Below are 12056 nucleotides of genomic sequence, written 5' to 3'. Positions count from 1 at the left end.
CAGAGTCCAGAGACAGGGGCAGTCTAAATGGAGTTGGGCACTGATATAGGGTTTGGATTCCAGAAGGGAGATAAAGATAGATCAGATCATTTGAGATCTGGATCTCAGATCCAGATATCCGGAGAAGTGGATTTAGAGTTGAGAGTCCGGAATGGCATATGACACCCAAGGTCAGTATCATCTACTTTATTTTCAGTGGCTTCTGCTCAGAATTTGAGTAAGCTAGTAAACACCTCATTTTCCCATAGTATACAATCTGCAAGCATCTTCTGAGTGAAGAAAATTTTGCATTTTGCTCTGACAACATCCATGACCAAGTTTGCCTTGGAGTCTGACAGTTTGTGGACAGACTATTGAAATGTGGGGTGTATTGAGGAACTGATGGATGAGATCAACTTGCCATAGAACTGACTGCTTCAAGGACATCATATAGGTCACTAATACTGGTGAACAGTCCATCACTGTGATTATTGTCAGAGCCAAAATGGGTGAAAGGTAGGGAGCAGGAAGCACTTGCTGACAATGATCACAGAGTGGTAATGTCAAATTTTGATGACTCAGGAAATATGAGGAGAGAATGTAAGTGTAGATTCCAGAAAATGCTGGTCAATTCTGACCTTGTCTTTTCTTAGTCTACAATCCTGGCATTATGCCAGCTTGCTGTTCTTCTTGCAGGAAAGAGTTCAAGGACCATACCTCTGTTGCTTGTCATATGAGCCAACCTTGTTCTGGGTGTAATACTTGGCTAGAATATTTGATCCAGCTTGACTTGATTCTCCCACCCAGCCATGATCCTATGGTCACAGATCATGAACAAGACAATATGAATATGTATGACTTCAGTAGTGAAGGAGATATTTTTGAGTGAGAATCTGGAGGTAGAACTCAGGATAGGGACGCCGAAGTAACTGACATCTTTCCTGAGCCCCTGCTCACCTTTGAACATGGCTACACATTTCTCAGTCTATTTGAATCTGATGAGAATAGTGTCCACCACAAAACTAACCTTCACTATCCATTTTCAAGTAGGAGAGAATGGCAAGTTGTGGCATGGCTTCTGCATTCTGGCCTAAGCATGGGGCAAATTAATTCTTTTCTAGCATTGGAGATGGTCCATGCTTTATTTTCAATGTTATTGCAATCACTTGAGTTAATGGCACATACTTAGATTCAGGATCTACATCTATCATTCTACTCAGTGAAAGAGCTTTGAGGCCAAGCTGAATCACTACCGACTGGTCTGCATTGGAAATCCCAAGTCATTCGTACATCTCATGCTACAAAGTCACCAGTTATTCTCTACTGGTGGGATCCAATCAAGTGCATTTCCAGTTTATTCAATCACCTGCTACTTCACAACTGTATGGACTTTACATCTTGCAAGGATTATACTATGGTGCAGAAATGGTCTCAGGTGTACACTGAGGCCAAGCTGAATCACTACTGACTGGTCCATGTTGGAAATCCCAAGCCATTCATACATCTCATGCTACAAAGTCAGCGGTTATTCTCTACTGGTGGGATCCAATTGAGTGCATTTCCAGTTTATTCAATCACCCACTATTTCACAACCATATAGACTTTACATCTTGCAAGGTTTGTACTATGGTGCAGAAATGGTCCCGGGTGTACACTGAATGGATGACAGCTGACCATGCTTGGGAAATGCAGGTATGTGATGCATCTTATATGAATTCGTTGCCTAATATATTGTTGAAGTCAGCACTACCTCATGGTGCAACACTCCTTGGTACTATTTTGTCTTTGGACAAGACATGTATCACTGCATTGACAGGTGATTGTGTTGCACATCCACTCCTTCTCAGCATCACCAACATTCACATGAACACATGGTTAAAATCATCCTTAAACACTTTCGTACTTACTGTGCTGTTACCTGTCCCTAAATTCATTCACAAAGAGAAATGCATGAAGGGCTTGTTACAGGATCAGCTTGTTCATCAGTGCCTGGACGTTGTATTAGAACTGCTGAAGGTGGCTACTCAAGAGGGCATCATGTTGTCAGATCCTACTGGACGCAGTTGTTACTGCTTTACCCCACTTGCAAGTTATATCACTGATACCCCTGAAGCCATTATGCTGGCATGTGTTGGTAGAAAGATGTCTCCTGTTACAATGGCCATATACAAACAATTTGGAGATGCATTCTAACATGAATCCCACACAAGAGCAATGACTCTTGCACAGCTAGATGTTGTGCACTTGTGTGCCGATCAAGATGATATTGAAGCATTTTTTCATGAATTGCAGAAGTTCTGCCTGAATGACATTGCAAAGCCTTTCTGGAGTGATTGGGTATTAGCAGATCCTGACTGGTTTTTCACACCAGAATCTTTGCACATCATTTACAAGAAGTTTTGGGATCATGATGCACAGTGGCTTATCCTTGCAGTTGGAGAGTCTGAGATAGACTTTTGCTTTTCCATCTTACAGCCCACTACTGGTTATCAGCATTTCCATGAAGGCATCTCAAAACTTAAGCAAGTGACAGGTCATTGCCACCAGGATGCTCAGTGATCCATTATCGCAGTCTGCACAGATGCAGCATGCCCTGCTGTCATTGTTGCTGTTCATGTACTTTTGCACTTCCATTACCTCATACAATCACCTTGCATTAACAATGATAATATCTGCTACATCTCAGCTGTGCTAGATGAAGTCCATGCTAATAAGGATGCCATCATCAGTGCTAGAGTTTGCTGAGGAAAAGGCCATACAGTTATCGACAACTGGTACATACCTAAACTCAAGCTTATGCAAAGCATTGTGCCTAGCATCCACAGCTCTGGCATCACAGAACAATGGTCTGCAGATGTTACTGAGCATGTGCATATCATGGAGATAAAAGACCCCACAAGGTCCAGTAATAATAACAACTATGATCCCCAAATCTGTCACCATCTTGACTGTGTGGATAAGTGCAATTGGTTCAAACTTATGACAAGTCTTCTAGACTGCAAGCCAGGTACTGAGGAGTTGCAGGGCATTGGAGAGGAATTTGCTGTTGAGGATGATGAGAGTGATGTGGATGATACTCTCACAAGACTGTCCTCTGGATTTCGATGACCTGGACAGCCACATTCTATCTTGAACTACTTTGTGATCGCCAATATGCTCCAGCAAAGGGAAATTGGATCAGTGCCAGTACCATTACACACCTTTGTTGTCATACAGACAGCATTTTATCTTGCTTACAATTCTTCTATCAAAAGTGTTACTCTTGATGAAGTTGCCATCAAGTTTGGCCTACCAGATCTGCGCCCAGCTATGGCTGATTTCCTTCACCATGAGGTAACTTATGGTAATTGTGTTCACCCAATTGGTGGTCCAAGAAGGGCTGGACATAACACTGAACTTCCATTTAATCAGGTCCAAGTCTGGTTTAAAATCCATTTACAGGAGACAGAATTTCATGATATTCACAGTATTTGCCCAGCTCAGACACTAAACTGTGCACCACCCAGCAATCCCTGGACGTTGGGCTGTTATGACAATGTCATTATTCAGACCAGTGAAGAGCACTCATGGCCTGTCAGTGGCATTTCAGGTGCATTCTTTCTGCATTTATTGTGATATCTACTGTCAGTTAAAGAATGATTCACATAGGTCATTCCATTGCAGAGATCAGATTGATCATGCAGCCAATTGACAAAAGCTGTATGCAGTGGGCATGGAACAATCAATTCATTGCATATGTTCAACATTTTGATATTTCTAATAAACGTGATCCAACCACTCAGTTACACATACTGAAAAGAGCAAAGCACTCTAATGACAATTGGATGGGTCATATTATTCCAGTCTTCCAGCTGAGAGAACCTGTCAATCTCATTCCCCACTTTGGTGCTGCTGCAGATAAGCACTTCACACCTTATAATAGCATAGAGCATGCGACAGAGTTTTGGTTAAATTCATTTTGGGACAGAAATACCTTTTTCGCCTTATCATAGCAGTATACCTCTTACTTGATAGGTTCAGTTTTGGTGTGCTACAAAATCACTCATGCTAATATTGTTGCTAGTGGGAAATAGAATAGTCTTCATTGTTGCTCTCACATCCATACTATGGCATATCATAGCAAAACTGTTGACTATGGGATTAAGATGGTGTCACTAATATCAGCTCCCTACATTAGCAATGTCCATACTATGGACAAACTGACAGATCATGAGCTCAATCACTTGATCATTGAAGAAGAAGAACCACCAGATGATGGTAACAAGCCTTTTAGTTTTATGCTTGTGCAGATTTTTCAGTCATTTATGGTCCCACTCCCTGATGTGATGGAGCTGAGGGTCCCTTTACATCAAATTTGCTACTGTGATCACAGATTCCACAGAAAATTCACCCTCACTGATGAACAAGACCTGGTTCTGCTGTTTGATGAAGATGAGCAGCAGTGGAACTCATTGGTAAAACTATTGATAACAAGGCATATCTTCTCTTGAGGCATCAGCCTTGGAGGTGATTTGTTCTACTGCTGTCCCTTTCTAATGGGTACCATGACCTGCAAGTACACATGTATGATCACTCAGGTGGTGTTGTAATGCCTTGTGTGAATATTGTCAGTGATCCAAACCTCTACCTTCACATCTTATCCTGCCTTGTCTTCAGCAATCTTGATTCCTCAATCCTCATCTTTACAAAGATGCTTTGGGGTGCCCAGCTTGAAAATATGTCAACCTTTTCTTGCCTGACAACAAACAAATTACCTGCTCTAGATCCTGCATGGCAGGAATCATTAGTCAAACCCCTGGTGGATGGGGCTACCCAGGTTGGCAGTACTGCCCTCCCCCAGACCAGGAGTGCCCCCACAGCACTTGATGCACCAGCAAGTATCTCCATAAGCAAAGCTACATTAACTGCCAACCCCCCAAGACAGAAATCCTCACGGATCCTCTTTGTATGCATCCCCCACAGCCAATTGGAAAGATATTGGTTAACAAACAAACATACAACATCCTCAAGCTCATCTTTTTTAGCCAGGGACTTGTTCTTCCAAAGGATGAGCCTTCCCCAAAGCTTTTATTCATGAGAAAGGTCATTTATGTACTCCCTAGTGGACTCCCTGGACTCCCTGATGCACCAGCTTATCCTGGAGAGTATGATGTGAAATGAGTAATTCTGTGAGATGAATTGTTAATGTGTGCTTACACAGCTGGAATTCTGTGGGCTATCTGATTAGTCCTCAAGCATGTCATCATCTGGCATGAACCTATCATCAACCTGGGTCATGTCGGGCTGATCCAACCATGTGATGGTCAGTGCCAATGTCATCATTGCTATCACTGTAAGCCATACACTGCTCATGTGTTGACACTACAGTACTGCAAGTCAGTGTGTGTCTGGGATGGTGCAAGGTTCGAATGTACATCTATCTGGTGTATCATGTGTTGTTTGTTGATCCTGTATGGGGAGACCTTGCATGGCATCATCATGCACAGGAGATGAAGGAATGAATTGCTCTCTCCAGAGGCTGGTAATGATGATGTCAGGTTCAGATGCACTATCATTATCAGCAGGGATGGACAGCACTCTCTGGAAGCCGGTGATGATGAGGTCAGGTTCAGATGCAATGACATTGTCAGCAGGGTTAGACAGCACTCTCTGGGAGCCAGTAATGATAGGGTGAGAGTCAGGTGGACTGTAATCATCAGCAGGGATGGGTGGAGCATTCTGGGAGCCACTCACACTGAGGTCAGGGTCACCCATGTGAGAGGCCAGGTGTGCGCTTGAATCTGCACCCACAGCATTACTGTCAGTGTCATCCACATATTGCTGGATGCACTCAATGGCCATCAGCACAGCTTTTGCCTTACCCTTACCCTTCCCCTTCAACTTCGGTCATGGCTTAGGTCTTTCCTTTGCCTTTGGCTTAGGTGCCACTGCCTTCTCCTTGGCCTTCCCCTTTCCAGTCACATTCTGTTGTCTGCTTGAAAGTGCAACATTTGCATCCACATCCTGCTCATTAGCATTCTCAATGTGATCAGGACCAGGATTGGTGGTGTCTTCATCCATTACTATGGGGTCTTCATCAATCACAATGGATGAACTGTTGAAGATGTCTCTGTTGTTGTCACCAGTTGGTTGTATGTTCTGAACCCAGTTCTTGCCACCATACGTCCTGACTACTTTGTGTTTAGTACCTTGTTTGACTGATGTGGATGCAGCAGACTGCCCAGAGGCTACAGATGCTGACTTGTGTGAGGATCCAGTGGCAGATGCAGAGGTGGAGGATGTGGGTTACTCCTATGAGGAGGGCCATCTTGGATTTCAATCTCATAGTCACCTTCATCTTCATTGTTGCTCTCTTTGAGTTTTTCTCCTCGCATAGTGCATTGAATCTTGTGCATGATATCTTGTAGTCAATAATGTGGTAGTCAGATTATTAATGTCAAGGACAGACAGGTATTCACATACCTTTGTTTTTGTCTAAGAACTAGCCTAGCATCATGCCCTTGCCTTCATCGTGGTTGACCATAAGCACATTGATGGTGCCTAGTGCCACCATATTATAGATAAACATGGTATCCTCTTGGCCAAGCTGCCATGCATGGCTAATGATTTGATTGACAAGCATCTTTGACCAACACTGATCCTGCAAGTGCATGAGTTGAGATGGCTGGCCAGCTGGTGGCAGCTGAGACTAGTGATGAACGCCCACAAAGAGAATCACAATGTTTGCCACCATAAGATTAAGACTCACCACCCCAAAGGTGGAAAACAGCAGGACATGCTCCTCCAGATCAGTGTTAAACTTGTGAATAATTTTGTTGTGCTCATCAGTGGTGTGTGAGCCATGTAGCGTGAGCACTGATATATTGTGTAGCATAAGAATCTTAGACATAACTGGTCAGCACATAGGACAATGGAGTGGTCTGACACGACTCTCACAGCTTTCAGCAAGGGTGCCATCATGGGGAATTCTGTAAATACCAAGATCTTTTGCCTGCCCATGGTTATGAGGTCAGGGAGATTATTCTCAAGAGAATGGAGGCCAACAAAATCCAGATCTGTATCTTTGTCATACTTGTCATCCAACTGTTGTTGCTGTTCTGCAGTAAGTTCCTTGTCGAGATCCCAGTATACACTGTTGTTGTCGGAAACAAGATGCCACTGGATGATCATCATAAGGCTGTCCACCTTAGTAGAGTGTACCTCTTCATATTCATTGACTGAGCTCATGGGAGGATAGAGTGGAGAATTGTGTCATGGGAATGTGACCTTCGTGCAACTCTCCAGATAAAATGACTGGTGAGTGACTGTGTGTTAGTGATGGCTCTGGGAGTGGGCCACATGGATCCTGCTCACTGTGTTGAATACACTGGTATTGTCTATATCACCCAATTTGCCACTGTGATGAAAGATAATACATGAGCCATGATACATGTGGGGAGACATGGACTCACTCACTGGCCAAAGATTTCATGCCCACATTGATGATCTGGAGCTCTTTATCATTCATGTACACAGGAACAATAATCATTTTGTAGGGAGGCAAGGTATCATTGATCTTCTTGCCATTGAATCAATGAGACTCGACCATGCACCGAATGACCCATCCTTCAAATCCAGCCCTGATATTGGAGATCCAGCTGGTTGTTAGTTCCTGCACACAAATCTTGGATTCTGGCTCTTTATATTGACTCCCAAAGCCTACCAGTCATTTAATCGTGTGAGATGCAGCAAGCTCCTTATCCTCTTTACTGATGATGTGCCATGTGGCACACAGTCACTTCAATTCAGCATCCTCCCACTCATCACCGAGAGGGCTGATAAAATATCAAATCCACAGTAGATGGGCAATATTGCACAAATCCTGCATGCAGTAATGGATCAGTGAGTTGCACTGCACTAGTCAAGTATGCCAGGCACATACCTTGGGGCCAGTGAACAATGAGAGCCATGATAGTGTCTCACATACATGCAAGATACCCATCCAGTTCATTGTGGGAGCCATGCGGGACACTTGCATACATACAGGCATATATTCATCCCATGTCCCTGTCAGTCCCTATTGGGAACTGTGTTATACTCTACCTCAACATACACTCTGTACCCTGCCAGTCCCAAATGGGAGCCTTGTCTAATTCTTCCTGGCATTTTCACTGCACTGTGGTAAACTCAAATGTCAGATATACTTGTGGACAATAGTGGTGTACTAGGGCAACTGGATCCCATCAACTGATTTGCAATTCATGATAGCAGACCTAAACCTTGATTCAATGATGTTATTGATCCATATTATGGTTCATACTATACTGATCTGCTCATCATCAGATAAAAATACATGAGACAATCTTATTGACTGAATTTTTATTCAGTTAATTGACATCCCATGCAGGGTTTGGCTTGATGCAATTGAACACTCCTCCACCAAGTCAACACCAACACCAACAGCACCAACAACATGTTGGCTATCCACACATGTATATATAAGAATGATCTGCCCAGTTGCCCAGTTGGTTGGTTGGTTGGTTGGTTCAATGCAGACCATTTCACACAACTGATCATTCTCACCAGAGGAATGGTTCCCCATGGGGGCTGCCTCAGAGGTATAGATCCACACCTCTTGTGCTCACCACACACAGAGTCCAGAAGAGTAGCTGTGTTATTGCAAATCAGTACTCATCCAAGACACCAGTGGGATCATGGTTAGAGCGAGTATCTCATCAAACCACAGGTTACCACACATACACTTCTGAATTGTGCCTGACAGTATTTCATGCACTGCCTTTATGATGTGTACAACTGGCAAAGCTGGCACTTGAAATCCCATCAGGATGATCTTGAACAAGGCTGTATTGGTAGTGGGGTCCTATTAGCATACACATCTAGGTGTTGTATAGTAAACTCAAGTTCGTATCATTGTCAAAATCACAACATATTTTACTGAATATATGTATGTGAGTTTGGCAGTGACATATGGCATCATGCAGCTTCTCTTAATTTGTGTGGCACCCAATGAGACCCAGCATCCATGTAGGTTGGTCTGACTGAGCATGAGGACTACCCTAAGGTAGAGTTGGAGAGACAGGAATTAGATTTAGGTCTAGAAAGAGGGTAAGTGCCAGAAAGGGAAAGCTCTGGCCTAGGGAATCAATCCCTAGGCCTGATGGATAGGACAGACTTAGGTGGACCAAAGTCCAAGAGAAGATTGGGCAAGTCTAAGTTGATATTCAAACTGAGGAAACTACAGGAGGGTTATATACTGGAGAATATCTGAGGGGATCAGTAAACAAAGGAGCAAGGCTATGTACAAGCATGTGGAAACACATTAGTAAGTAAATAAACTTGGAGATGAGAACTCGTATAAGGATCAATAAGCAAGACAGAACAAGAGGTAACTGAAAGCTGGAAAGGCAGAGATGTCTAAATGGGGATAGGTGCAGGATGTCAGACAGAAGGTGGGAATAGGTCTGGAGTTAATATCCAGAGATCTGGGGATCCAGAAGATGAGGTAGATACAGGACCAGGATATAAGACAGTGGATATAGTCCAGAATCCAAGATGAGATGAAGTTTAGATGTCTTGCTGGATGGAGTATGCATAGGGTGGACAGGATAGAGGGTATGGACCAGTAGTGCAGATCTGATGGTCTGGAGCTCAGGAGTAATTCCATAATGGAGCTGACCAGTGGATGGAGAACTGGGAATGAATTGGATATGAGGTGAGGTCCAAACATAGGCTCAGAAGGTGTGGGAATATGATGGATTGTGGGTCCAGATTGTGGGATATGATAGTCATACACTGTACCAATTGTCACAAGTCAAAATATACACAATATACACCTGGAGGAATCTCATTCTCTACAGTGCCCTACAATGGATGAAGGTCCAGGGTAAGGGTGCAAATAAAGGTGCACCCACATACTGCAATGAAGATGGTGAAGAGAAACAGTTGGACATTGATGACAAAGGCATCCTATAACAGATGAAGGTCTAGGGTAAGGGGAAGGGTAAAGGTGCACTCACATCCCACAACAAAGATAGTGAAGAGAAACAGATGGATGGTAATGATGAAGGTGCCTCACAAATATCTCCAGCTCTATCAGATGCAAATATGCATGTAGAGCTACCAGTAAAGGTGTAGGGCAAGGCAGCAGTACAATCAGCTGCTTGAGAAACTGGATAAGGCTGAACTAGCCTTAGCCAAGGTCAGGCTTGAGCATTTGCTCATTAGCCTTAATAATCTTTATGATTCTGATACCATCTCTTCCACAAGAAATTACATGTCAATTTTGACATCTTTGATGATATTCTTGATCAAATCTCTAATCACCCCATTTTCACTAACTGGTCAAACAACCCCTAGCTTCCAATTGCTATTCAACTGGCTATTTGCCTCAACCATGCTGGCCACTATGACAATGCTATCTCCCCAGATGATGTTGGTTAATGGGCAGGTGTCAGTGTTAGTTCAGTAATCAATTGCAGTAATCATGTGATGATTGCCCTCCTTGATCAGCATGACACATTCATCTCTTTTCCTGCTCCTGACTCTGAAAATGCTGAGTGTGCTTGACAATATGTTGAGGCTAAGTCTTGCCCTGAGTAGAGAAATGATATCCCTACAATTGATGGCTCAGCTATTAATTTGTATGAGAAACCTGGTCTTTATGATAAGGCATTTTATGACAGAAAGTCTAACTATTCCCTCAACTGTCAGGTATTTTTTTCTATTATTCTAATGGTTAAAAATTAATAAAAAATTCAGGCAGTTATTATGCCCCATAATCTCCTCATTACAACACACTCTGCATGAAGAATATGAAGGTCCAGATGGTAATGAAGTGGTAAGTGATAGGTCTTATGAAGGTACTCCTGGTCAACACACAGGGCCAGGTTGATGAGTCAATTGTTTGATAGTCTTTATTCAAAAACTCAGCAAAGGCAAGGATAGACACAAACTTTGACATCAAATATACTACATATATGCCAGCAAGTATTATTAAATAGCAGGGAACAAATGCCAACATGCAACTAAACAAGAACAGTGAGAAAAGACATACAACAACATGCAAACAAAAAAGAGGAGGCAGGAGGTACATACTACTTCTGGTTGAGCTTAGCATATTTAATATATAAGAGCATTACCTCCTCCTCCAACTCAAGAGCCCTTGCATCTGCTTTCTGCAAACAGATATCTTAGGCTTTGTTCTCCTGCCAGCATTGATGGATAAGTGTAGCACCTGTGTGCTTGTGAGCATGCTCCTTGTCCTGATGGTTAGTATTAAGCTTGACCATGAGACATTCATTCTTGAGTTGGTAGAGTGTGAACTTCTCAGGGTGCATACTCTCCAAGTTGTTATTCAGCATATCAACATGTTCCTGAACCTTTGTTTGAAGGCACTTCTTCACTAAATCCCTGCTGCTCAATCACTTGGAGAACAAACTTTATGAGGTTGGTGACACCTGTTGAGGAGAAAAAGAGTTTGAGCATCCTGATGAAGCTCTCAATGATGGAGTGGCAGAAGAAGTGCTCTTGCATATGATAACATTATTAGCATAGGACTTAAATGAGCTGTGACTGTTATGAATGGAGGTGCAGGAAGGAGATGCATCTGACTGGAGAGGTGACAGAGTGTGGGACAAAGGTGGCTGCTGCTTCTTTCTGCAAGAATTATTTGACCTAGGAAGACTATTCAAACTAAACATGTTGTGAGAAACACAATAAGGAGAGAACTGTAAAGTAGTTTTCTAATGTTAAGTTAAATGTGCTATGCCTAGCTGCTATTCAACTCTAAAGGGTTTTCTAACACTTGGCAAAGAGCATGCATAGTGGCCTGCAGTAGGATCAGGAATAGAAACATTGAGCTACAGATGGGCATATGAAGTGCCTGCATAAGGATCCTGTGAACCTCCTGCAGGATGAGTGATGGGTCAATGTTCTGAGAGATGGTCTGCATGCATGCAGACTATTGAAGTTATGGCCATAGGGCAGGCATTGCATTTCACACTCTGATGACATGCCAATGTGTACTATACTTATCAAACCTAAACTTTAGCAAAACTTAAAGCCACTGGCAAGACACT

The 12056-nt window shown here is 42.9% G+C and overlaps 4 protein-coding genes across 4 annotated transcripts; 2 read left to right on the top strand and 2 right to left on the bottom strand.

The window, feature by feature from the left end:
• Positions 1–206: 206 nt before the first annotated feature.
• BJ212DRAFT_1304388 (uncharacterized protein) lies at positions 207–1052 on the bottom strand (the record flags this gene model as incomplete). Its single annotated transcript, XM_041333587.1, has 5 exons — positions 207–350; positions 413–516; positions 723–794; positions 937–948; positions 1007–1052. The coding sequence occupies 5 exons, from the start codon at positions 1050–1052 to the stop codon at positions 207–209; spliced, it is 378 nt and encodes a 125-aa protein (XP_041186797.1).
• A 382-nt stretch (positions 1053–1434) lies between these two features.
• Positions 1435–2172, top strand: BJ212DRAFT_1284650 (uncharacterized protein; the record flags this gene model as incomplete). The annotated part of the gene is made up of 2 exons (XM_041331838.1): positions 1435–1671; positions 1720–2172. Coding segments are annotated over 2 exons (690 nt in total), but the record flags the coding sequence as incomplete, so codon positions are not given.
• Positions 2173–2193: 21 nt separating this feature from the next.
• Positions 2194–3654, top strand: BJ212DRAFT_1304387 (uncharacterized protein; the record flags this gene model as incomplete). Its single annotated transcript, XM_041333586.1, has 5 exons — positions 2194–2512; positions 2741–3045; positions 3142–3312; positions 3391–3552; positions 3628–3654. The coding sequence occupies 5 exons, from the start codon at positions 2194–2196 to the stop codon at positions 3652–3654; spliced, it is 984 nt and encodes a 327-aa protein (XP_041186795.1).
• Positions 3655–5242: 1588 nt separating this feature from the next.
• Positions 5243–7206, bottom strand: BJ212DRAFT_1486811 (uncharacterized protein; the record flags this gene model as incomplete). Its single annotated transcript, XM_041341172.1, has 8 exons — positions 5243–5340; positions 5394–5859; positions 5908–6215; positions 6269–6379; positions 6442–6460; positions 6509–6667; positions 6728–6859; positions 6916–7206. 8 exons carry the CDS (start codon positions 7204–7206, stop codon positions 5243–5245), a joined length of 1584 nt encoding a protein of 527 aa, XP_041186794.1.
• Positions 7207–12056: the final 4850 nt, after the last annotated feature.

Source organism: Suillus subaureus, assembly GCF_016647635.1.
Source record: "Suillus subaureus strain MN1 chromosome Unknown BJ212scaffold_61, whole genome shotgun sequence".
In the NCBI taxonomy this organism is placed as follows: domain Eukaryota; kingdom Fungi; phylum Basidiomycota; class Agaricomycetes; order Boletales; family Suillaceae; genus Suillus; species Suillus subaureus.
The sequence above is the reverse complement of the archived record's forward strand: the minus strand, read 5'-3'. Positions and strand labels throughout refer to the sequence as shown.